The sequence below is a fragment of the Pelmatolapia mariae genome, linkage group LG17 (genome assembly GCF_036321145.2).
Source record: "Pelmatolapia mariae isolate MD_Pm_ZW linkage group LG17, Pm_UMD_F_2, whole genome shotgun sequence".
Lineage (NCBI taxonomy): Eukaryota > Metazoa > Chordata > Actinopteri > Cichliformes > Cichlidae > Pelmatolapia > Pelmatolapia mariae.
The window spans coordinates 1,124,553-1,152,233 of record NC_086242.1 but is presented as its reverse complement, the minus strand read 5'-3'; the positions used below and the strand labels follow the sequence as shown (position 1 = coordinate 1,152,233).

The 27,681-nt window shown below is 42.8% G+C and overlaps 1 protein-coding gene across 2 annotated transcripts; it reads left to right on the top strand.

The window, feature by feature from the left end:
• On the top strand, window positions 1-27,121 carry fam163ab (family with sequence similarity 163 member Ab). Of its 2 annotated transcripts, none has more exons than XM_063501071.1 (5): window positions 1-471; window positions 23,734-23,815; window positions 23,966-23,987; window positions 24,537-24,651; window positions 24,998-27,121. In XM_063501071.1, the coding sequence occupies exons 4-5, from the start codon at window positions 24,559-24,561 to the stop codon at window positions 25,394-25,396; spliced, it is 492 nt and encodes a 163-aa protein (XP_063357141.1). In that variant the 5' UTR covers window positions 1-471; window positions 23,734-23,815; window positions 23,966-23,987; window positions 24,537-24,558; the 3' UTR covers window positions 25,397-27,121. The 2 variants fall into 2 exon arrangements, with proteins under 2 accessions (XP_063357141.1, XP_063357142.1); XM_063501072.1 differs by having other exon boundaries at window positions 23,966-24,005.
• Window positions 27,122-27,681: the final 560 nt, after the last annotated feature.

The window sequence follows — 27,681 nt, the reverse complement described above, 5'->3', positions numbered from 1 at the left end:
ACTTGTTGGATGTGTCCGGTTTAAATTCCGTGATTTCAAGCGTCCTGCCGCTTGCTTTCTCTCTTGGAGTCACGAGAATAACGCCGCTGTGAATGGAGGTGAACGCGTTTTCACACACTACATGCGCGTAAAAAGCGCTCATCTCGGAGTTGTCCTCGTCCTTATCGGTTTGTTTCCTCCGGTTGTCGCGCCGTCAGTATGCTCCATTTTTCAGTGTCCTCCGGTTCTGGCTGTGTTCACAGCCGTGCATCTGACCTCTAATCTGGGGTTTCCACACCGCTGGTGTTTAGTTTCCCTGGCGGCTGTGCGCGCTCTGGACTCCGGCTCATCCTCGGAGAAGTTCCGCCGCAGTCCCATGTACAGCGTTTCTCTGTCTTCCTCTTGCTGCGATAAGGATGCTGGTGGATTTTTCATGGTCAGTTTCCACAAGATTGGCCCAAGATTGACGAGCGGACCATGTAATTAGATCAGGTATGTGTGGTTGAAATTGAAACTGTGTTTGTAAGCACAAAGCAAGACGTTTTCAACAAAAATATAGATTTATTTAAAATCCATTTATTTATTATTTATTTATTTTTAATCAGAGGTTTTAGTTTCTGATTAGAATGATTGGGGTTCAGAAGGGTCACTATTCTGTTAGGCTTATGAAAATGTCACATTACCTGGCAAAGAAGGTCTAATTGAGGCTATTTTTTCACTTTTATGCATCGTGAAATGTGGGCAGTGGAGAAAAGTGAGGGTGGAGAAGCTCAGCTGGAGGTGTTTGCCATTTTGATTCTACTGTGATCGCCTGCTGGCAATTCATTAAATGAAATTAATTAAACAGTGATGTGTAGATGAAGGCAGTGACGGCTACTTCACTGCTTGTGGTTAGTGTTTTTTGAACAGATGGGGGAAACAAGGTAAGGTTCCTGAGAGTCACTGCTGGGGTCTGAAGTTCAGTTTGGCCCCCGGAGAGGGATCACCCCAAAGTCCTTCACTGTACTACATGCAAAACATGACACAGATACAACCATTTAATGGTCACATTTTACAATCAAGTTGCAAAATACGACGCAGAATTTTGGACTGAAAGAAGAAAAATATTTATCCATCACAAATAACTGCTCTTACTTAAATGGCCACTTGAGTCTGTATCCAAAGGAAGTCAATCCTCAGAGTCCCGCTACCAAAGCAAAGTCTCAAAGAAAAAATGTGCTTGCTTTGTTTTGGTTTCTGAGTTTCCACACTCGAGGCTGTTTTTTTTGTATTCGCCTGATCAGAACCTGAAGAATTTGGAGAACTGATGGTGCTCGCTGTTGCTCATGGAGGCTGCAGAGGATGACGAAGCTGGTTATGGCTCTGTTATGTAGTGTCGTTTATTAGTTTATTAGCCTTCTTTCGCTTGCATACACACACATGCAAAAACATAATCCTCCTCACCACACAGACCGTATGAACGATGGATGCTGTTTCAGAGTCTGAAAAGTGACACCAAGGACCTGCATTCTTTTCATCGCTCAACAGGGGGCGACGTCTGTGAGAAAAAAACATCCAGTTGTAGACAAGTCTATACGATAATGTGACTCGACTGCTCCTCAGTAAAGATTTTCCTGATGACTTTATGACCTCTAGCTTCAGGTCATGTGGACGTTTAAATTATGGTCGCTATTAGAGTGAACAATGGGGACTATGCAGGCAACTTTTTACCAGAGAAACTTCATCAATCCCAGAGGGAAATTTAGTTGCCCTAGCAGCAAATATACAACAAACATCAAGCACTCGTATAAAATGAGTGTAGAAACAGAGACATTGATAGATACATATTAAGATAAACAGATAAATATAGAGATATAGGTATAAATAAAAGATTAAAAAGAACATTACGGCGATCGGGAGATGCTACGGCAGGCTGCCACTAGGGCGGCGCCATCTTAGCCAACTTTTAACTTCAACATCTTAACACATGGCGTTGACTTCACAGTCAAATATGTGCTTCGCCTGTCGTATCCGGTTTCAAAACACCAAGGTGGCGATGGCCCAAAGCTCAGTTTTAGGCATCGCAAAAGCTCTTTACTAAGCACCAGGTGGTGTTTTGGTGGCTACGTCAGTCGTTTATACAGTATTTCTGTGGAAACACTGTTCATATACAGTAGCGTATATGTAGTGACACTGTGTGCGACCAACATGTGTAACGTGTTTGTGCTGCTGCCTCATTTGCACATGCAGCAGTTACTTTGCTGTCCGAGAAAGAAGAAATATATTTAACCGTCTTTTCTTTAGATTAAAGTTGACGTTTAAAACGCCTAAATCAGAGATGTCAAACTCATTTTACAGTTTGGGCCCTTTGATGGCTTCGATCTGAAGCGGGCCGGACCAGTGAAATCCCTCTTTTTATCTGCGTAAAGACGTTTAATATAAAGACCTAAATAAAGCACAATATCAGCTGTTTTCCTACATGAGAAAGAAATGCTGCTTTGGGCTGAAATAGTAAGAAATAAATGTGTAAATTTAGAGAAAAACTTCAGTTAGTGCAATAATATATTAATATAAATATATATTATTCTAAAATAGATCTTTCTTTTTTTTTCAAGTGAGACATTTTTTTTCTTTTTGCTTGTTTTTATGGTGAACCCACTGATAAATCATAAAGTAGACAGAGAAAAAACCCAATTTCTTCTGTCATTTAATGGTGCATCTATTACTTATTTGGATTGGTGTAATATAAACAGCCATGGGAAGGTCTTTATCAGTAGGAAATACAGTTAAAAGCTCTTCTTCACATTTTCCAAAGCCATCCAGTGGGCCAGATCGGTGTCTTTGGCGGTCTGATTCCGGGCCTCGGGCCTCATGTTTGACACGTCTGCTTTCACTGACCAGTGACTTTGTTGGGAAGCTGCTGCGTGATGGTGTTCAGCTCTTGTCTTGGAAACAAAGCCTCCGAGAGCTGCTGCTGCTGCACTGACGTCCAGTGTTGACTGCAGACTTAGCCTTTGTTATAGGTGGTGTTTTATCCATGAGCGTATATGTTCATGTCAAACATCCAAACAAAACCTTCGCCTCTACGTTTATGTTCGTTGGTTAATTTCCACCACATTAAAACCTTGTGTGACCCATTTCTCATGGAGACTGGCTGGAAAACACAGCTTGATGAAATATCTGTAGAGCAGCCTCTCTATATCCTCCCGTTTCCACACACACACAAACGTCTTAATTCCTTCACCTCCAGTGGCTGTGATACAACAGGAAGTGGGCTGATTTCCCAGAGGAGTCTGCAGTCAGTGCTGTCACAGCTAACGCAGCAGCAACAGACAAAATGTATTTAATATGAAGGCTGTGCGATGGTGCGCTGCGCCTACACTTCAAAACACTGTGGGAAAAGACAACTGGCTGCTAGCAACATTTGATTTGTCAGTACCAAGCTGCTCTGTAACTGCCTACTCTGGCTATGTGACTAAATATTTGATCAGTGAAGTTAGGAAACAGTTTGCCTTATAAAACCCGACGAATCCTCACGATGTACGCGATTTCTCCTGTTTCTGCTGCGGATACGGGAATGCTGGGAATATTTAACCTTGTGCTGACCAATTTAACCTCTTCAAGCCCTGTTGGTGGGACAGAAGCACCACACTGGATACTGTAGTATGTAAACCTGTATCCTTATCCTAACACAAACACTTATGTTTATGTACAAGCATTTTAATAATGGTTCCTGCAATTTGAAATCATGCAGCCAAAGCAGATGCATTAAAAGTCTGCTGAAAAAGAAATCATCCAGTGATCTAGTGGTTGAATTTTGACCCACAGTCTTGCATCATGTCCCCACAAGATGAACATCTGAAGCTCGGTAGGCGCTGCGTGTGACATAATGTGTATTATAAGTGTGTCTCATCCAAATGATGACAGACTCAAACTGCCCCGTGGTGTTTTGAATTCAAATGAGTATTTTTTGAAATCAAAGTGCAGCCATTGTTGCCTCAGGGAAGGCCTGTGTCAGAGATTCTGACCGTCTTGCTTTCTTGTGGCACAGTGCTGTACTCAGCCTCCCTTTGGTTGTAAAATCCTTGCATCCTCCTGCTAACACTGCACTGAGTGTATTTTCTGGGACAACATGCATGAAAGAGTGTGTCTGAGTTGCCGTAGCTGTGTGTGTGTGTGTGTGTGTGTGTGTGTGTGTGTTGGGGGTTGGCGGAGAGATTCTCAGACGACACGGGGAAGAGGAAAGTGTTTCAGTGTTTCAGGAGCCTTGCGTGAATTATTCATCGCCCCTTAAGGTCTTTGTGGCTGCCGTATTGATGTTTCTTGCCATAAAAGTTGAGAGTTGAGCGTACTGTAGTCACACATGAAAGGCGAGGCGAGCTGTGTCCGAGCTGCAGTGCAGCACGAGCAGGACAGGACGCTAAGTTCTAGCATCTAACAGCAGTCAGACCAGCTTGTTTTCACCTCTTTATTATCTGCCAGCTAGGATTTTAACACAGACTTGAATCTATAGTGATGGCTGGTTTCTAGCATGATCTGGGTCTGGAGCTGAAAGCTACTTTCAGCTTATAAATGTGCCAAAAAAATCATAAGAAACTCCTTCATGTATTTGTAAGCTGCCCACCTCCACCTGAGTGCTAGATACACGATTAACAGTAATATGTTACCTTGGAATATTTGGTTCTTGGTACATCGTTAAACTATAGAACTTGATATTTTTATTTTGTATTTTTTCCTATCTTACTCCTGTTCTAGCTCACATACAGTATGCTGACATTAAGGGAAGTGGGCATCCTTATGCTCCTCTCAAACACACTGTTTTGAGATCTACTTTCTGTTATTCAGCTTTAGATGGTCATTCGTGACGCTAACTTACAAACGCTGTAGCACGGGGTTGTGAACGCCCCTTGCCCTGAAGCGCAGGTATCCTGGGTTATGATGAACCGAATGAGAAGAAGGGCTGTTGGCAAAGCCGGTGGTCTCTGGAAGAGAGATGCTGTTATCTGCTAATGTAGCTCTACTGCTGCTGGCTGCTTTATCTGTGGTGACTCATCAAAAACACACACACACAAAGACACATGCATACAACTTCTAGATGACACCAGACTGACTCTCCTGCACAGGAAGACGGGGGAAAGGGGAACGAAGCTCTTTGGCATTTAGATTTACGCACCATTTGTTTTCACACATTCATTGATGGCCTTGAACTTTTAAGGATCTTCCAAAGATGCACATGAGAACTGAAATGTCCAACCCTGTGAGTCTGTGGAGGTTCTCAGTCATCCAGATGCTTTTCTTTCCAAGCTCCTCAGAGCTTGGAAAGAAAAGCGTCTGGACTTCTTTAAAGTTCATCCAAGAAGCTTTTTCAGTTCTAAGAGCAACTGGTGGAGAGTCCCAGATTTTAAGCCCAATGGGAGTGTCCCCCCAAGAGGGTCATGTACCCCCTATTGATCCTCTACCTAATCACACGAGTCAAGGTGTGAACACGGGTGTAGGTCACAATCAGAAAATGTGAACATTGGCATCCCCAAAGAGTGACCTTTGACCTTTAGATGCAGATGGACAGCCGAGTCTTGTCCTGTGGAGGTGGCTCTTCTATAAATAACCCTGTGAGGTGCACGTCATCCAACCCTGTGCGACCTTCTTGTTCTTTATGTTGCTCCCTTTGGGGCTCGTCACACAAATAATCAGCTACGTGTAGCATCCTCTCCTGTCACAACTGCCCCCTGCATGCCCTCCTCCACTGCATCCACCACACGGTCCAAAGTCTTGGCAATCAGGGAAAAGAATAATAATTCTAATACGGATCAAACAGTATTTAGATTTTTCCCCAAAGTCCTTTGTGCTTCTTTCTAAACCACAGGGTCAACGATGGCCCTTTGTTTGGGGTCGTTTTAGGGTTTAACAGTCTTTTAACTTTCTTGTGCAAACTCTGTGTAATGTCCATTTAAGAACAGAGCAATAATCTAGTGAATTCACCGACTCTTGCACCAGACTCTTTCTGGGCAACACCCTCGCCTAAACTAAATATATTTCCAGCATTGAGAATGTGTCTGAAGTGGATTATCTCCTGCTGTGTGCTACATGTGAGAAAGGCCGATTTCTGAGAATGTCTCCACCTTGTTTTTTCCCCCAATGCTGTCTGCAGTTCATCTGTAGTTCATGCTTCAGTTAGAGAAACAAATGCACACAAATACACTCGTCTGAACGCTCACAAACGTTTAGTACACACACTGGATTTGTGGAACACACACCCACAAAATGTGACCTTTTGTTAGTTTTAAGTGGACGTTTCCTCTGAAAGCCTGGGACAGATTTTAGGAGTTATTCGTGATCACATTCCTTAAAAAGTAAAAGGAAAAAAGGTTAACGTGGCAATAAGACACACGTGAAACTGTTGCAAAGGTAGAAATGGGGCACCTCTATCCTCCCGTCTAATAAAACAAGGCTTCCCCTCATGAAGTGGCCCGTGACTGACTGCTTACGTCAGCTCCTAAGTACCTCCTGTTTTAAGACTTTAGCTGTTCTCCGCAGAGGAAACTCTTTATCTTACAGTCAACTCGAACTGTTATTCTTTAAAACACGTCTTTCCTGAAATTACATCTTTTTGTCATCACTGCCCACCCGCTCCCCAGCATTAGTTTTGATTCTGCAGCCGTTCTCTTACGCAAGCACCGCTTGAAGCTCACATCCAACATTTATACTTGCAGTAAGCAGTTTTTCCTGCTTCTCTTACTCACACGGAGCTGTGGCACAGCCCAGAGTTCAGCATGCATATATGCATTGGTTAGTAAAGATGAGAAAGGTCAGCTTAGCAGGTGCAGATAGTATCAATATGAACATGAATATGAATAAAACATGTGGCATGGCTAAAGCACGGTGAGCTGCACAAAATGAATCTTTAAATTAATCCATGTCAAATAAAACACATTAATTCAAAGTCTGTAAACCTTTTAATCTCAATAAACTGATGCACGTGAAGAGACTGATGTTCTTAAGATGAACTGGGTGATAAAGCTGTTGAATTTCTGCGGGGCCTCTTTTCTCTTTCCTCTCTTTCTTCCTGCCTACAATAAGAGTCAGGAATCGTGTCACTCACAAGCTGCTTCTCTGTTTCTCAAGCCTCACCATGATTGCATGGATGGGATGAAAACAGCAGCTCAATGCTGCGACGATTGGAGACAAACCTTTTGTTGCAGATTGGAATTTTGTGTCTGCATAAAGATACTTTGATTATTGATGTGTCTTTGCTTCCTGATGCATTTGAGACAAACTCATGAGCGACCCTCTCAAAAACAATTAGCGGAGAGCCGCTGCCTAACTGACCAGAGGAGAGCTGAGTGGTTGTTTGTCCTGGAAGCATTTCCTCTTCAGTCTGCCTGACTGTTGGCAGGGTGGCACAGTGGATTCAGTTACCGTCCTGCAAGCTGAAGGTCATGCATTCAGTTTGTCTCACGGCTATGTGTTGAAATAGCTTTGATCAATGTACTGACAGTCATACTTACCCAAGGATTTTTCTCACTGGGGTTTGTTTTGACAGTAGTGGGAAATGCACTGTAGGGAGTGAAGGTTGGCACAGGCTTTGCACAGTGCTCATAGACTGATTGATGGCCATTTCCATAAAGGTGTTTAGCCTGGTTTGTAGCCTGACACGCTTAGATTTTGAGTCTACAATGACAGTAAGGAAATGAGAACTCTGAACTTAGCACAAGCCAAATAAAAACTATGAAGGCATCACTGATAGTTTATCTCTGTTAAAGTGAATGATTTTGAGAAGCAATTCTTCTCCAAAAGGTAAACACTTTCTTCTAAGTTTGAGCAAATTTAGTCAGAAGTGTTATTTTGAAAAGAAGTTTTACCTGGAATCCACGCTGATTAGTCTTATTAGATAAATTCAAGACATGACATTATGGAATGATTTTTATGTCATAATGTTTGCGTGAGCTGAAACGTAATACGAGCGAAGAATTTCATTTTGTTGACACCATGCCTGTTTGGAGGTGGAGCCCAAAGGTGGGCGGGGCCCTAATGTGATTGGTCAGGCACCCACGGTGGGTGGAGCTCTGCAGCCAGACATGTTCAGTCGGGGTGCAACAATACTCGTATCCATATTGAACCATTCGATACAGTGCTTTCGGTTCGGTACGCATATGTACTGAACAATACAAAATTTTTAATTTATTTTATCAACTTTTCTTCTGACGATGCTGTCTGTGTTGAGAGCTCAGTGGATCTGCGTTCGACTACTCCGCCTAGGCTGCACTGTCGAGCGCAGATCCAGTGAGCGCAGCGCAAGCTAGCGAGACAGAAGCTAAGCTCGTTGCAACAAAGCAAATTGAACCTCCCCCACCCTCATTCAGATCTGGCCTTTGGAACTATTTTGGTCTTCATGTGAAGTATGACCCTGATGGTAAGCGCGTCATGGACAAAAGTAAAACAGTATGTCGGATGTGCCACGCAATGCTTAATTTGTGGGAACTAGTGCGTTAGCGCAGTTAGCTCGTTAACGTGTTGACGCGGTCCAGCCCCACACACGGGGCGATCCGCGGTAGCTCGTTAACGGAGATTTGCTGCGTTATGGCATTAATGTCATTTTAACGAGATTAACGCTGACAGCTCTAGTGGGAACACAATGAATATGACTGCACATTTACGCCGACATCATCCTAGTGCAAAGATAAGATAAGATAAGATAACCTTTATTAGTCCCACACGTGGGAAATTTGTTTTGTCACAGCAGGAAGTGGACAGTGCAAAAGTTATGAAGGACAATTAGAATAAAATAAGAATAAATACAGTACACAACTGTACAGAATAGAATAAAAATAGAATACTATATACAGTAGAATAAAATAGAATAAAATATACAATAGGATAAAAATAGAATACAAATGCTATATACAACAGAGTGAAAAATACAACGGTGCCAGAAAGATTATTGCACATTTGTGTTATTGCACATTTGTGGATGTGTGTGTGTATGATCAGTTAAAGTCTTTGTTGTGGAGTCTGACAGCAGTGGGGAGGAAAGACCTGCGAAATCTCTCCGTCCCACACCGTGGGTGCCGCAGCCTGCCACTGAAGGAGCTGCTCAGTGCTGTCACAGTCTCATGCATGGGGTGGGAGATGTTGTCCAACAGGGATGACAGCTTAGCCACCATTCTCCTGTCACTCACAACCTCCACTGGGTCCAGAGGGCATCCTAGAACAGAGCTGGCCCTGCGGATCAGCCTGTTCAGTCTCTTCCTGTCCCCAGCAGAGATGCTGCCGCCCCAGCAGACCACACCATAAAAGATGGCTGAGGCCACCACAGAGCCATAGAAGGTCTTCAGGAGTGGGCCCTCCACTCCAAACGACCTGAGTCTCCGCAGCAGGTACAGCCTGCTCTGCCCTTTCCTGTAGAGGGCGTCTGAGTTATGAGTCCAGTCCAGTTTGTTGTTCAGATGAACACCAAGGTACCTGTAGCTGTCCACAGCCTCAATGTCCATACCTTGGATGTTCAGGGGTTGCAGTGGAGGATGTTTGTGCCTGCGGAAGTCTACCACCAGCTCCTTGGTTTTACTGGCATTGATCTGGAGGTAGTTCAGCTGGCACCAGTCCACAAAGTCCTGAGTCAGTCCTCTGTACTCCTTGTCGTCCCCATCAGTGATGAGGCCGACTATAGCAGAGTCATCAGAGAACTTCTGCAGGAAGCACTGGGTGGAGTTGTGGGAGAAGTCTGCAGTGTAGATGGTGAAGAGGAACGGAGCCAGAACCGTTCCCTGTGGGGCCCCCGTACTGCAGACGACCCTGTCCGACACACAGCCCTGAGTCCTCACATACTGTGGTCGGTCGGTGAGGTAGTCCAAAATCCAGGTAGTGAGGTGATGGTCCACTCCAGAGTTCTCCAGCTTGTCCTTCAGAACCGAGGGAAGAATAGTGTTGAAGGCACTGGAGAAATCAAAGAACATGATTCTCACAGTGCTCCCAGCGGTCTCCAGGTGAGCGAGGGAGGGAGAAGACAAGTGGAAGCAGACAAAAACAACAAGCACGCATGCTACAAACTTTACCCGAGTCATTTAGACAGCCATTAGCACATGATTCTCCTTATGGGGACCTGATATGTTTAATATGCTGCTGAGAATATACCCCAGAAGAAGCGTATAGTATAGCTTTTATTTTGGAAAGAGCCATTTCTCTGTAATAAACTCTCTTTTCCAAAGATGCGGGATTTCTCCATCAGATAGATTTATTTTTTTGTAATTATTTTGTTGTTTCAGCAACATTACATTTAAAAACTGTACTTTTGAGTTAAAATATATATTTATAATTTTAGTAAATGACAAATTTAAAAGGCATGAACGTGACACCAAAGTATCGAACCGAACCATGAATTTTGTGTATCGTTGCACCCCTAATGTTCAGATATGTCTTTGTGAAGCCTTATTGTGTATTCATCGTCCAGCCTTACAGCACTGTGCAGGTTTAAATGCTCTTGAGCAGTACGTCTCCAGGCTTTCTTAAGGCCTTTCAAAGTGTCTGGACATTGTGCTGGAGTGAAGCATTTACATTTCTTCTTATTTCAACCAAAAAGTGTCTAGGTATAGACACCGTTTAGGTATAGGCATCACAAACTATTTGTTTAGCGTGATCATATGAATCATACTTTCTTTTGTAACACATGTACAGCGGGGCACATTTAAGTGGAGAAGACATGGAGGCAGGTTAAACTATGGGTCGAAAGGAAGCTGTGTAAAAATAGTCGCCTACCTTCTTCGTGGCATTGGTATTCCCTAATTACAGTGGGCTTGTTAAACAGGATAATGCATCCCGGCACACTACAAATAAACTGTTCAGGAATGGTTCGAGGAACATGACGCTGTTTGTAGTTTTGACCTGACCTCCAAATTCTCCAGATCTCAATCTGTTCGAGCATCTGTTGCAACTTTTCCTTGTGACTGTATGCTAATGCAATATTCGTGGTACATTACTCCCTCTAAGATTAAAGCTGGAACATTTCATTTCCTTTTATGAGACTGCTGTGCTGACCAGCAGAATAGTGGTACAGTAATTACAGCTTCCCTGGCTGCTCACTGCCCTATACTGGATGTGCATTCAGCGATGCTGCACTGCTGCCAAATGTGCAGGGAGGCTGGCATATCGCAGGACAGCAGAGGAGGAGCTGAGCAGCTATAATGAAATCCCTGTAAACCTCAAACCTCAACTCAAAGCTGCATGCATGTTAATGTCAACTCCTTTTCTTGCTCAAGTTCTTCACTGTGAATCTGTCAGAACAGGATATAAATTAGCAAAAAAATCAATTCAAGTCTTCAGCTTTGAAGTGTGTGTTAGTCAGTAGCTCTGTGGGTAGAGGTCTTCCCCCAAGGTTAGATGCAGCAATTCAGTGGTTCAGCTTGTTAAGAATCTTAACAAGATGCTATGTGATTGAATTTTGACTTTATATTCAGTTGACCCACAAGCTTTCCATTTTGTTTCCAGCTCATGGATGAAAACATGCATCAGTCCCTGTTCCATTTCCTATTTGCACTTTTTCTAATCAGGAAAACACACCAAAGGTGAATGCACACTATTATTCAGTAAAGTAAACGCAAGAGCTGCTAACAGTATTGAACTGAGGAAGGTTCTGTGTTGTAATTTGGAAGACACCTCATTGCTTCATTTAGTACATGTACAAAAGCATACAACTGAGCTAATTAATGACATCTGTTTTACATTAAAGAATAGGTAGTAATGGCATCAATGAAGGCTCTGTTAAGTTATCTTATTGGCAAAACCCATATTTACCTACTACTTGATATAATAATGGCAGGTCAATGAAGCTGAGTATTAGATAATACTAGTAGAGCTGATCAGGGAGCAGAGACCAGAACCGACCGATTTTCTGTGCTCGATGCGGTCAGGCTCACCTATGTCCAGTTATGAGATGTTTCATCAATGCACAACGATGGTTCGGGCAAAGAGTCGTGAAAACTAGTGACTGTATAAAAGTCACATGCTAGCTACAGGTTGCTAACCTGTCACTTAGCTGCAGGTTGCTAGCATGTGTCTGTGGCCGATTCTTATCGTCAGTGAGGGAGATAGAAAGTTCAGCAAAGTAAAATTTGGAGGAATTACCACAAAAACATTTATGACAACATGTGTAATCAGACAGTTAAGCCATTATCATCCAGGTGAACATGAATTTTTTTAAAGACGCTAACAGAAAGAAAGCAGCTAAAGCTAAAGCTGTCCAGAGCTTTGGTATGAGGAGTGTTGAAGCAGTTAGAAAACATATGGAGACAAGTTTAAAAGAGAAATAGGCTGATGTCCTGTTATCTGGTGACGTTATACTGGAAAATGATATAAGTTACATAAATCTTTTATTGGAACAATATGTGCGTTAAAGGTGGGAGTACAACAGCTCGTTTCCATTCGGCTCACTGTGGTGTTTAAATGTTGGGAATGTTTATCATGACGGTAAACTTTGTGGATATTTCTCACACCTTCCTGCTATATGTTTTAAACCTGGGTGTAAAGGTAACCTGCTACTGCCAGAGTTGAAATATCCAGTGCCTTGCCAACAGGCACTCCAGAAGCTTTTGTATAGTTGAGAGAGATGTTACAAACATTTATTAACAGTATCAGAGTATCTGCCAGTTGTTTTGACGGCTTCTCGTGAGATGTGATCATCACTGTTTATTAAATGAAGTGTGTTTGAGCAAAACCTTCTACAGTAGTTTATGAGCTCTCTGTGGCAGGCTTTGTGCCCATTGCGGTTTTTAATCGACTCACTAGAAAGCCCTCACAGACACTGTCTGCTTTGCCCCTGACTTGATTTGAAAAAATAGATTTTGGGAAAACATTTAACCATCGCGTTCCTCGTGTTTAGTGTGACCGGACAAGCAATGATCATATAAGAGACAATGGTCATTCTTGTCTCTCATGGACAGTATTAGCCATCAAGCAGTAATATTAGCAGCTCTATTGGAGCTATCAGTCATAGTAATATTACTATCAGCACAGCAGCTGTGGTTGTAATAGCGGTTAAAGGGCAGAGATCGGAAGTCAGCTGGTAGTTTCATAACCAGCACAGCACTGCTGATATTCTCTATGAAGAGGGAGGAAATTGAATTTGATGTATGTATAGAAATTACACATAGTCTGCGCGTAATAAATCTTTCACTTGCAATGTGAGTAAAGGTATTCACCACATCTTGAGTCACACCAAGTGTGCAGAAAGGCTGAATCAGGAGCTGGCAGGCTCGAGTACAGTAGCCCGGAGGGCTGCATAACAGCATAATGTACACTAGTTATAAATCTGCCAGAAGCGTATAGGGCATCAGAACGTGGTCCAGATTGGACGGAGGAAAAAAATTCAAACTCTGTTCCAACTCTCTATTGTCCTATCTCTCTCCATCTTCACAGGAACGAAGTCGTTTTACTGTCTTTATTGATCATGTGGGTTTATAGGGCCAACGGGATCATTCTGGAGAGTGGTTCTTCACATTCATTGCATTCTTTGCTCCAAATGACCTCGAGCAAAATCAAGTAATTGAACTAAAATGTCCACTGTCATCAATCTCTGCCTATTGGTCCATAACTGCTGCGGCAGCTTAAGAGAGAAGATGGGATAACGGTTGGTTGAACTCCTGTAGGTTCCTCACTGTATGAACAACGCTTTCAAGGTCACCTGGAAATGAAGTCATTATCAGCTGGAAGGCTGTCATCTCTACAACGTGTAGCTGTAAACTGCTAAAATACTTTTTGTTCCGACACACAGAGTTTAGTGTTCGTGACATTAAGTTAAAAAGGGGGAAACTTCTTTTGAACATGGGTTTCCCTGAAAACTCAACGTCCGGATCAACAAACTCGATACACAAAGGGTGTGGAGGAGGTTCGAACCCAGAAACGTCTTTTTAAATCCAGTGTACCACCGTGCTGCCTGACTTAGTGTTTTATGACTGATCAAAATTATATGCTCGACTAAAATCTTTCTTTTTAAAACCAAATAAACACAAACATGTGGGCCATGTTTCACACCAGATAAAAACCTGAGCCATGAACCATGAATGTAAACACACACACACAGTCGGGTATTCATATCTTGTGGGGACATCTAATTAACATAATGCTTCCTCTAACCATAACCTAACTGTAACCCTGACACTAAAACCCCATTTTGAGTCTTAAAAATGCCTTCAAAACGTGTGGTGATCAGAATTTTGGTTCCCACAACCATAGTAAACTTTTTGGTCCCTACAAAGATATGAACGCACACGCACACAAGGAAAGAGTCACTTTAATCTGTGTTCTCCACTCGCTTACTTAGATTTAACCTAGACTGAATTTTCCTTAACAGATAAAGCTGGAAACCTGCCCAATCATACATTTGATTTGTATGTCATTACTCACCTGACAGTGAACAAAAGCATCTTAAAGCAAATAAAAATACAGATCTGGCTCAAACTAATGAGACACAGGTTACTTACAGACCTGTAATATTAATAAAACCCAGTAAAACTGATTTTTTTCACCAAATATTTTCATGAGCTGATTTTGCTCATTTACAGTGAAAAAGACGTCAAGGTTCAAACTTTAAATTTACAGACACTGTACATTTTAAAATGTTGCTCAGCAGCTTTAAATGATCGTATCTCAGTGTGTGCACATGCTCAAAATGCTGTCAGAACACAGACACACACTCTGCAGTGTCGATTCAAACACTAGTTTTAAACTCTGTACTTACACTGAGGATAGATTATAAACACACTCATGTTGAATGTAACAGAGCACACATCTATGAAGTATTTCACTGTTTGTACCAATACACTTTTTAAATGATGATTTCATTTCATAAAGGTCAACACTGTACCGTAAGTGCTTTGGTATCAACTGTATAAAAGGGGTGTCACAGCCAAACTGGTGCAGGAGCAGCAGGAAAAGAAAACCTGATGTTTTGCTTCTAATTTCGAGGTTAACAAAGTCTGAGTTTTAACTCAACGGGACTCTGAATCCACCGGGCTTCATGGTTTAAAACAACAAATAATCCAGGTTTTGCTTCCAGTAACTTCAGCACCAAGGACAGTGCTCATTCACACAGGTGCTTTTGGTCACTGAGTTTTTATTCTTATTTTCATTTTTATAAAGTGACTGTTTGCCGACATTTTTCAACACTTTTACTTTAGAGCTGGACTGTAAACGGTGAACAGCATCAAACTATGTACAGGCTGCTCTTTTGAACTCACAACATTAACAAAAATCCAATAATCCAAACGCTGATCTTCAGATTTCATTTGGAGGTTTTGCAGCCTTAACAGATTCACTTTCCCCGTTATTCCGCTTTTACAAGGAATAATCTTGAAGAAAAAGGCGTTCCATGTTTTATAAACCAACCCACACACTTGTGTTTACTTCAGACCCACGCATGCAAACAAACGCACATTTACACACGAATGCAAACACACACAGACACCCACGCCTGGCCACAACACAGATGATGGGGAGGGGAAGCTGATATGGGAAAGCTTTCGTAATGCCAGATAACAGGATTAGACAAATTACATTTCAACTGTGACCGTGAATCCTGTTTGGATGGGTGACTTGTTTTCTCTCCACCATAAAGCTACGGAATGTGGAATATTCCGAAACTAGAACTTCGTATGGGGAGTCACAAATTTAAAAGAATGTAGGGCGGGGGTGTAAGGTGTATGTTTGGGCGCTCGTTGGTCAAAACTACGCATTGTCTGCAGGGTTTTTGGGGGATTTGATGTGTTTTATGTATAAAGGGGTGATTTATTATCTTTCATCTGATAATAGTAATTTGATCATATCTTCAGAAGTCAATTTAAAGAAATATATGTCAACAAAAACACATATTTGTCATTACAAACTTTAAAACTAACTAATGAGCAATCCTTAATGTTGCAGGACTCATTTGGGGGATCAAAGCTATGCCATTTAAGTCCAGTGCGGGTTTGTAGTGTCTTTGAAGGAGCATAGAGTGACAGTGAGTTACTGGTGGTCTGAACAATTTAAGATCCAAAAAATCAATCTTGCAAAAATCTTCCGGGGGCAGTCAAGGTCCTTCATACGCTCCTGAAGACTGATGGCCAAGAATCCAAAGTGAGCACTCCATCAAAGACAGAGCTGGCCTGGGAGAAGTGTGCATTACTCTGATTTGCCAAAACCACTAACTGGGGAAACCTGTAGTTTTACAATATGAAGGATCTTTGTCCTATAAAGGAAATGCCTTCCTGAACAGGGACAAAGAAAAGCAATAAAAATAAAATGCCAATGATCGCAGGTGTAAAACCTTTTAAGCATCAGCGAGTACCACGGCGCTCTGCACTGTGTAATCTTTGCATAGTATTATACGTGTCATCTAACACAAGGTGGAACAAAGCGCTTATCATATGCGTGTAGCATATGTCATAATATGAAATCAATTATGTGGAACGTAGCTTAATGCGGCCTGTTACTAACTACCAGGCCAAATCTGAAAGAACCCACATTTTATTCACAACAGAACATCAAAATGTTCTCTTATTTAATGGATAATATTCATTTTGAACTGAATGGCAGCAATACAAATCAAAAAAGTTGAGATGGGAGCAACAAAAGGCTGGAAAGTTAAATATTACTGTGAGAAACAACTGGAAGAACTAATTAAGTTCATTAGCAATAGTTCAATGGTGTCATTGGGTACACAAAGACCATCATACTGCCAAAGGGCTGCGAAGGCAGACCTTATGTCTAAGTAAGAATAATGATAATATAAAAAACACAACCCACCCTGGTGATACTTTGCTTCACTTTCCTGTTTCCCTTCTGGGAGTGAAGTGCATGACCATTCACGGGAGCTCCAGTAATGTGTAGAAACTAAACATTGTGCTTAAATCTGAGACCTCAGCTGTTATAATAATGTATGCATGCACATTACTGCAAACGATCCAGTTGCTCGGCCTCAGATGTAGTGCGATTAAACTGCAGCGTCAAGCCAAACTGGATACTTGTTACGAGTCCTGAGGCTCAGTGCTGTTCATAAATGAAATGCTGCTACTCTTTGTACACTGACTGCTGCTAAGTGCTATGAAAACTCTGCTGTCACTTCTAATGGATGTTTTATGAGGATGTTCTGATGTGTTCACTAATGCTCAAGTATGTTTGGCTGTTTGAATATGTGTGTTTGTGTCACTGTGTCCGTGTAGGAGAGCGTTATCGGCGTGCAGGGCTCTTCAGCCATTGTGGGGGTTTGAGGGTCACTCTAATCTGATCCAACTTCCTTTCTGCTTGTACACGTGTGTTCATGCAGCGTGTACGGGATCTGTGTGTCTAAGTGGGCGTGTGGTGTGCGCCGCTGATGCAGACAGTTTGTCAAATAAACGAACCTCAAATGAATGTGAAGTTTGTCTTAAAGTGCTTGCAGAGCAACACGTAAACAGAAAAACAAGTCTGTTATTTCGTGCCTGCGTCTGAGTAAAGGATGATGTGGTGACAGCGGCGACTCCATTTCCATTTCCTCCTTGCAGCACAAGTCACCGCGCTGGCATTAATTATGAAAAATAGTTTGGTGTGCCGAGCCTGAGGTTGCTCACGGTGAAGAGAGTTATGATGAATGATGTTGAGAGGAATCTGTCAGCTGCCATCCAGTTTAGTCCGCACACATAATTGAGGGCTGGGGTACTTTCTGACAGAAACATGGTTTATGAGCTCGAGTCCAGTGTAGCGGTTCAGATCACAGACTTTTTACGCGGTGCCTGCTCCTTTTCTTCTCCTCGGACGCTATTTCCAAGTCTTTGTGGTTTAATGAAGGAATGGATGAATGTTCTTAACACCGGTGCTAGGTAAGGGCAATATGGCCAAAAATATTCATCACGATATCCGGGAATCGCTACCTTATCGTGGTGGAGGGGTTTGTGTGTCCCAGGGATCCCAGGGGCTATGTTGTCTGGGGGCTTTTGCCCCCTGGTAGGGTCTCCCATGGCAAATTGGTCCTGGGTGAGGGACCAGACAAAGAGCGATTCAGAAGACCCTTATGAGAAAAACATCGAGGGAACAGTTTACCCTGCCCGGGATAGGGTTACTGGGGCTCCGCCCTGGAGCCAGGCCCGGGGAGGGTGCCCGAGGGCGAGCATCTGGTGGCCGGGCCTTAGTCCATGGGGCCCGGCCGGGTTCCTGAAGGCTCTGGACGTTGTAGGGCTGTCCTGGTTGACACGCCTCTACAATGTTGCGTGGAGATCAGGGGCAGCACCCCTGGACTGGCAGGGGTGGTGGTCCCCATCTTTAAGAAGGGGGACCGGAGGGTGTGTTCCAACTACAGGGGGATCACACTCCTCAGCCTCCCTGGGAAAGTCTATGCCAGGGTGCTGGAGAGGAGAGTCCGCCCGTTAGTCGAACCTCGGATACAGGAGGAACAATGCGGTTTTCGTCCTGGTCACAGAACACTGGACCAGCTCGTTATCCTCTCAAGGATACTCGAGGGTGCATGGGAGTTTGCCCAACCAGTCTACATGTGTTTTGTGGACTTGGAGAAGGCATTCAACCGTGTCCCTCGGGGTGTCCTGTGGGAGGTGCTGCGGGAGTATGGGGTGTCTGGCCCATTGTTACGGGCCATTCGATCCCTATACAACCGTTGCAAGAGCTTGGTTCGCATTGCCGGCAATAAGTCGGACTCGTTCCTGGTGGGTGATGGGCTCCGCCAGGGCTGCCTTTTGTCACCGATTCTGTTCATAATTTTTATGGACAGGATTTCTAGGCGCAGCCAAGTGGCGGAGGGCTTTCACTTCGGTGGCCTCAGAATCTCATCTCTGCTTTTTGCGGATGATGTGGTTCTGTTGGCTTCACCAGGTGATGGCCTCCAGCTCGCACTGGAGCGGTTCGCAGCCGAGTGTGAAGCAGTGGGAACGAGGATCAGCACCTCCAAATCTGAGGCCATGGTTCTCAGCTGGAAAAGGGTGGAGTGCCCACTCCGGGTCGGGGATGAGTCCCTGCCCCAAGTGGAGGAGTTCAAGTATCTCGGGGTCTTGTTCGCGAGTGACGGGAGAAGGGAGCCGGAGATCGACAGATGGATTGGTGCTGTGGCTGCAGTGATGCGGACGCTACACCGGTCCGTCGTGGTGAAGAGGGAGCTGAGTGTAAAAGCGAAGCTCTCAATTTACCGGTCGATCTACGTCCCTACCCTCACCTATGGCCACGAGCTGTGGGTAGTGACCGAAGAACGAGATCGCGGATACAAGCGGCGGAAATGAGCTTCCTCCGAAGGGTGGCTGGCCTTTCCCTTTAGAGATAGGGTGAGAAGTTCAGCCATCCGGGAGGGGCTCAGAGTAGAGCCGCTGCTCATCCACATCGAAAGGAGCCAGCTGAGGTGGTTCGGGCATCTGACAAGGAGGCCTCCTGGGTGAGGTGTTCGGGGCATGTCCCACCGGGAGGAGGCCCCGGGGCAGACCCAGGACACGCTGGAGAGATTATATCTCTCGGCTGGCCTGGGAACGCCTTGGTGTTCCCCCGGATTAGCTGGAGGAGGTGGCTGGGGAGAGGGAGGTCTGGGCTTCTTTGCTTAGGCTGCTGCCCCGCGACCCGGCCCCGGATAAAGCGGATGAAGATGGATGGATGGATATATCTGAAAATTTGCGATAACGATATAACTGACGATATAATTAACACTAAACAAAATACTTTACAACTCCACAACTTTATTAGTGAAATAAAAAACATCAATGTATTTTCACTTAAACAAGCAGCTGTTTTTTATGTGCATTAAAGTTATATAAAAATGTAACAGTGCAAATGCAAATTCCTCGCTGACAGTTTAATCAAAAGGCATTTCCAGTGGAAACTGGCCGACATATCCTCAGCATAACCATGTATAATATCCACAAACTTAAAAAGAGGTTATACACACACAATACGGTAATATTATGTTGAAGCACAGTACGTATCACTCCGCGAGGCTCCTGCCTACGATAGCCGTAATGCTCAGACAATCCATCAAGCGGTGCGGCTTCGTAGCTTAGCAAAGTCGTACTAAAACATGTGACAGATTTTCGAGCGCCGTGTAGCACATAAAATCATTTCCAGGTCAGTAAACACAACCAGAATTCATACATAAGGCACACGGGATTATAAGGGGTGCTGTCGATTTTTCAGAAAATCAAAGGATTTTAAGTGTGCCGTATTTTCCAAAAAACACGGTAATAACGACGGCCCGCTAGCACGCTCTACCAAAAATAGTGCTTTGTTGTGTATCTGACGGATGAAAGCTAAACCAGTTCCACACCACTGAAGTTGCAGCATTTTTACAAACCAATGTTGGTTCATCCGTTTCATTCAACGATCCGCTTTCACCCTTTTCACTCTCCATCGCCGCCATGCTTTTTCCGCCATGTGCGTATGAAAACAAAGGCACTGCGCATGCGCGTTTTACCCATATTCTATCGCCATATTTCATTTTTTAAATTTTTTCTTTTTTTTTTATCATTGCCTAACAATGTACCGGTGTTACCGTGACCTGTATGATATGGCCACAGCCCTAGCCGGTGCATATAATCACTCAGAGACGAGCAGCACACCTGGGGAGCTATTGTGTTTTTCTTTTTTCTAGTATGTGTGGGCTTTTTTTGTCACAGCACTGTTTGTGTTTTTTGGTTTATACTCTTTGAATAATGGTTTTCTGTTTGTATTTATAATTCCTGCTTTCTGTTCTTGCCTTACATTAAAACTTGCCTTTTGTTATCACCGTTCTCGCCTCAGTGGACCTAAATGCAGGCACGATCTCCTCACGCCATGGGGTCAGGGTTGGACATTTTGCTTTTAACAGCCGTTGTTGTTGTTGTTTTTATTGACTCATTTTATTTATTTATTTATTTTACTGCATCATTGTTGTGCATTTTATTTAGTTTAGTGGCATTTTACGTTGTTAAGCACTTTGTGCAGCATGGCCTGTTGGTAATGTGCTATAGAAATAAACTTGACCTTTTTGTGCCTGTTACTTGTGATAAGTGATTGTTCAGGGATCGTACGAAAAAAGTATTTCTATTTAAATATTCCTGAGTTGTTTAATTGTGTATTTCTAAACGTTCTAACGTTTAAACTTTTTGAAAACTCAGATTCCACACAGGATTGCTTGAAGCACCCTCAAGGATTGACGTAGGCATGATGTAGAGTTATAAAACAGGGTTTTTATGGTCTTGACAACCCGTGAGAACTGCTCACGGACGAAAACAATAATACAAAAACATCACATCAAAATGCACTCTTGGTGTCAATCAATCAAAAGTCCTTAATCACAGAAAATAAAACATTTAAAGTACACAAACCTCGTGAGCTGACATCCAGAGGGGCTAAATAGTCCGTCATGGCCTTATTATCTTATTCTCCATCTTTTTTCTCACTTCTTTCTTCTCTTTATCTAACTTTGAACATTACTTTCTCCATGTGCGGAGCTAAGCGCGAGCTGCAGCATGCAGACACCATGTGCGCTTGCAAAAGTATGGCTGGGTGGAGACCCAAATTGCACCCAACTGTACCCTACACAGTTCACCACCAGATGGTGCAAAAGAGTAAAATCTGGACAATACAGCTCAACAAAGCATCAAATGCAAAAGACCGTTACATTGCTTTTGTTGTCAGTCAGACACAACAGCCCAACAGTACTGCCAGACACGGCACCGAGATCTGAGGCAGTTTATCCAGCGGCCACAAATGTCTCTTTGCCGTAAGCGTTGGCCTGTCGTAGAATGGTGACCTGTCTGCCATGTTCCCTGCCTCTTGTCCTATGACAGCTGGGAGAGAAAATGAATATATGGACAGATTTAAAAATTCTGAGGATGTGTGGACGAGTTGTAAAAATGTTCATTTCTTTCTTGGAATTTATTATCATAGGCCATTTACTTAAATTGTTTTAAAGATTAAATTGGCCAACTAATCATCAGCTAATTACTGGCTCATGTGGCTGTGCATAAAGCATGGCTGTAGACCCAGGGACATCACTCAGTGGTTTGGGGTAGCCTTAATTTTACTCTCGTTTAAGAAAAATTTAAAAAATGTAATGTAAATGTACCAAGAGTGCACATTTACCCTCCATCTCTCTTCCACAGCATGTCTTTATTCTGTCTTCCTTCTCTCACCCCAACCGGTCACAGTAGATGGCCCCGCCCCTCCCTGAGCCTGGTTCTGCCGGGCACTCACCTGGAGAGTGTTTACAAAGGTCTGCTCAGAAAGCCGTTTTCCTGTAGACTGAAAAGCCTGAATTTCCTCTTTAATGTCTTTGAGGACAATAAATGCTGAGCTGAGATAAAAGAATACCCACCTGTCATCAAAAGCAGCCACAACCACTGGTGTATCATATACGTTACATGAAGTTTTGTTGTTGTCAATGTTTTTTGAGTTTGTGAGACTTCTACATCATCAGTGCGATTGTTTTAAAAATAAATTGCCCAATACATTTTAAAGATATAAATTGGAAAAAAAATGTCAGATATAGCAAACAGTAGAGAGCAACAGGGAGCAGGCATAGCTCAGTAGGGTAAAGTGGTTGCCCCATGATCGGAAGGTCGGGGGGGGTTTGAATCCACTGAACGGATACCCTGAGGTACCCTGAGCAAGGGACCGTCCCTACACACTGCTCCCCGGGCGCTGCACTGGTGGCTGCCCACTGCTTCACTGGGTGAATGGGTTAAATGCAGAGGAGTAATTTCCCTACAGGGACTAACACATACACATACACATTATTGTTATTGTTATTATTATTATTATTATTATTATTATTATTATTATTATTATTATTAGGAACACTGAGACCAGGGTGAAGACACGACCTAAATGACCTTCAGATCTGAGTCTCTGCATTAGTCTTCTGGCATATGCAGCATGTGATGCAAAAACAAGTATGATGAATGAGATACCAGTGAGCTAACTGTTAATCTGCACCTCTGTTATAGTGCACTGAGAAGAATGATTTGTCATATTACATTTACAGGAAAAACAAACACATAAATCCACTCGGATGTCAAACAGCAGAATTGTCAGGATTAATTCTGGGTGTCATGCACGAGTGTAGCATGGGTAGCATATCTGTATTCTTTTTAAATTCATTAAAGCATTCCTGTCTCTCCCTTCACCAACATCTCCTGCCTCCACCCGTCTCACAGGATGGACATGTTTTTATCAGCAGGCATAGATTTTACTTCACCTGGACCTGCCTCAGGCTGCAGACCCAAACCCCGACCAATCGAGGCCCTCGCTACTAAATCACTTTTACTGCTGCCATCCCGTAATGCTGTCCGTGTGTGTGTGCGCGTGTGTGCTTTCCAGTGTGGATAAGAGAGAAGATGTGTGTGACGATTTAGACTTTGATGTGTACAAACATCAGTGTCTCCCTGGCTGTTTAGAGTGAAACTGAACATTTCGCCTGAGAAGAACTGAACTATTGATCTATTGATCGGTAGAAGGTAAAAAGGGGGATACAGTTATAATGCAATCATATGTATATGAGGTTATTGAACCGTTTTTATCTGTTGTAGTAGTAAACAAATAATCTTTGTTGTTTGCAGGAGTATTTGCCACTTTACATTATTTGCTGTTATTCTTGTTAATATTTGTGTTTTTCTGATAGAACAATGAAGTTTTCTTACCTTCTTCTTCTTCTTCTTCACTCGTAGTGACTGTAGTCATTCCTTAGGGCCTGTTAATTGTAACAAGCCACTGTCCCCTATGAGAGAGAGCTTTATTGTACTCTTGGTACCATCTTGTGGAAGAAAACAGTTACTACAATTAACATTTCTGTCTCTCTCTCCTCAGAGATGTTCATACAGCAGGCCTGTGAGATAAAGTGAGCCCTCACCTTTGACCTGATTTTAACCATTTCAAACACTCTTCTGATGTAAGTTTGATCTGTCTGTCTGTCTGTCTGTCTCACCGTCTGTCTGTCTGTCTGTCTGTCTGTCTCACCGTCTGTCTGTCTCACCGTCTGTCTGTCTGTCTGTCTCACCGTCTGTCTGTCTGTCTGATATTATTATTTGTCTCCTTTCAGGTGTTAAGCAGCTTTGCTGAACGTGAGTATATCAACACATGTACGTGTGATTGTAATATCATGTTTTCCACAATGCAAATAATTTTATGTTGTTAACATAAAATTCTCCTACTCTGTGCAGAAACTCAACGCCAAATGCACTGATCCAATTAGCTGAGACAAAGTTACACAAAGTTATGTCAAAGTTGCTTCGATTTTAATACTTGCACAAAGTAAAATAAACATTTTAGCTTCAAAACATTGGACTTTGTTGATGAATATACTAATTTTAGGACTTCATTTCTATACGTCTATGCACGTTATTGTCCGTTACGTTTACTTGTAGTTGTAAATATCCTAATTTGAAGTTGTATGTTCATACTTTGATTAAATAAATTGATTTAAAGGTGAACACTTGAATTACAGACATAGAGAATCCACAAATGTGTCGTTGCCCAACAAATGATAGACCTCACTGTTTATTATACTGGTGAAAGAGGTTGAACAGCCTTACACTTGCATGACTTCACGCTTCATATCGGGTCAGCAATGAGAAAGCTCTTTCTAAATTCATTTCCTGTGCCTGCCTCAGAGTTTGATGGAGAGCTGGTCGGATGACAGCTGGAACTGTTGTCATAACCGGAGGAATACTGGCCACAGTGATACTTCTGTGTATCATAGCCGTGCTGTGTTATTGTAGACTCCAGGTATGTTTATACTACTTTACTATACTGTATAGTTCATCGCATCTGGTTCTCAGTGGAGTTGGTTTCTTTTAGAAATATAGAAATTAGTGCCAGTATCTTTATAAAAGGACACAAAAACGACTAGGAAGATGAGGCATTCATTTGTCTTTGAAAAATAGGATTTTTGGGCTCTGTAACAGACGCAGTGTTGTTCAGCCACACGATAGATTGAATCCACACAGGAAACAGTTGAAGTTGTACTGAAAGGAAATTATTACTGGGAGTATCCCGGTGGCTTCTTCAGTGTATTTTTATTTTTCAGAAAACCTGAGTTTAACCACAGCAACGACTTTTTCTCTCTCTGTAGTACTACTGCTGCAAGAAGAATGGGTCTGACAGCGGCTCCATCTCTCAGCAACACTTTGCCTGCAACGCCTGCAGTGTCTCAGGCCTGGACGGATCCATCATCACCCCGCTGTCCCTGTCGCCACCGGTGCCGCCCAAATCCTACAAACCCACCAAAACCACCAGGGGGCGACGCAGCTACTGTCCCACCTGCTCACCCTACGACTCGCCCTTTTACATCCGCACTACAGATGAAATGCGCAACGGTGGCGAGCGCATCACCTACATGCCCACGCACTATGACAACCAGGCGCTGTCGATGCCGTTGCCCGCGGTCCGAGGCTCCCTGCTGAGGGAGACGCAGCGAGGTCGGCCTCCTGAATTCTACACCAACACCCGCGCCATCAGCACCGAAGTGTGACCACCCCCTCCCCCCTCCTCTCTAACAAAAAAAAGAAAGAAAGAAAAAAAGAAAATGCCTCCTTGACCCTTGACCTTTACACACACAGATTCCCCTGTGTTCCCTTACACACACCAGCACCACCACTAACACAACCACTAAACAAATCCTGACAAAGGCTGGCTGTTTGTGGAGATTCCTTTATCCTGTTTATTTCAGATTCGCTGAGAAGATGAAACTGACTATAAAGGGACCCCTTTCAGCCCGAGTTCCTTCCTTTATACTCTTAAATTGTACATTTTCATGCTCACTTAGAAAGTAATAATTCTGCGATTCACAGTAGATAAATGTCCCTAAACCCTGAATTAAGGGTGTGGCTAAACACTTACACACTCGTTCACTGTCGACTGTTTCCGTGTCTTTACCGACCGAGGGCTATTATGGATAAGTTGTGGGATTATTTTTTTCATGCTACATATCTTCCCAGTGACTGCCATGAAGTAATATAAAGAGGTAAGTAGCAAGTATGAAGTAATTTTATCACAATCGCAAGAAACGATGCCCCGTGTAGTCTTGGGAGGCGTTCAGATAACGTTGAGGAGGCTGGATGACTGGAGATTTCTCTATGCAAGCTGTCTAGCAAACTACCGCAGCTCTTCATCTCAGCCTTCTCCTTTCAGCGATTTTCATGTCATCAGTGATATTGTGAAGGGGGTAATATTGGGATTGCTGTGCCCAGCAGTGAGGTGTGGTGGTGAGGCACGTGTAGATAGACACGCTGTAAGCATTTAGAAACGGTGGCAGCATTAAAGCTCGAGCTTCCTCTCTGATGTGGAAACCTGTGAACAAACAAAGGATGCCTGAGCCCCCCGAATGCAGCAGTGGGACACTTGAAATGAACTGAATGAAATTCTCTTTAATGACAGAAATGCAAAAAGTTTGAAATGTAAATAGTAACCAGAAAACAGCGTTGGTGACAGAGGGGGAGAGATGCACGCTGGGTGTTTAAAGAGTGATTTACTGATTCGTGCTATTTTGTCTACGCACTCTTCCTGTGCTCCAGCACTGCTCTCATAATGATGCAAATATCCACATTCATTTACATTCATGTTGTTTTTCCCCTGTATGGTGAGAAGGTGTGCGTACACACCCATGTCATTTCACAGTGCTCCTTTTCTACATGATGCTGTGTTGCTTGTGATAATATTTGCTGTTGTTGTTTTGATATCTGTGTGTACAGCAGGAGTCGGTGGGCCTGAATAAGCAGAGCAAGAAACCTTTGGGATTTGTGTGAGGTGAGATTGTTGGAGAGATCCAAGTATTTAGGAACAAAATCAGATGCACTTTTCTAACCTCCAGCCGTGCATAATCAGACTTTATTACCAGCTTCTTAATTACTTTTCATAATTAAATCCTTAAATCAATTTTAACTGCGGTGCCATTATTATGCTGTGCATATTCAACCTTCTGAAGACCACATGAAAGATTTGGTTTTCTCCAGATTAACTAACACGAGCAAATAAAGAACTAACAGTATATGTACAGAGGTTTCAGTCGGTGGAATGAACGACGTGGACATGTTGCTGTCCGCTACGATAGTTTTATTGTCATTATTCAATTATTTAGACATTGTATTACCTGCTATCTATTTTACTCTTTACTTAACCAGTAATCTTTGAAAAATATTAAAGAAAATGATTTTTAGAGATGTGGTTAAAACACAAATGAATACAAAAACTGTGTTATTTAATGGTGTTAACTTTTGACAAATAAAAGATTTGTAACTGCTTAAATTGACTTTTTGTGTGGTTATTCACAAGATTACACACACACACACACACATTATTAGTTAGTTACTGAACACACATCTAAACTGTGCTACATTTGCACATCTTGCACTTGTCTTTGTCATGTCTCGTCTATAATATCCTGACAATAATTTGAACCTGGTATTCAAAACCACTGCACACTTTGTATTGTCTCTGTCCTGTCTTTGTTTATCGTACAGTTAATATTGTATAGTTATCATTATAGTATTGTATAGTTAGTAATTAGTACCTTTTATCCCTTACTTTACCAAAAATTTAGCATGTTATTTATTTGTATTTTCTAGTTTTATATCTCTTGGGGATATATTTTTATATACTTATAAATGCATCATGGGGGGCTTAGGGTGAAACAGAATTTCGGTACACTGTATACTGTGTATACTGCTGTATTGACAATAAAGCTCTTGAATCTTAAATATATATACAAAAGTTTCTTTTCATATAAGGCAGGGGGTGTCACCTGTACTTGTGGCCTGT

Excerpts from the sequence above, each read along its gene's own strand:
- fam163ab (XM_063501071.1), top strand. The coding sequence starts at position 24,559 with ATGACAGCTGGAACTGTTGTCATAACCGGAGGAATACTGGCCACAGTG. Across the intron at positions 24,652-24,997 it reads TGTGTTATTGTAGACTCCAG|TACTACTGCTGCAAGAAGAA; the intron begins GTATGTTTATAC and ends CTCTCTCTGTAG.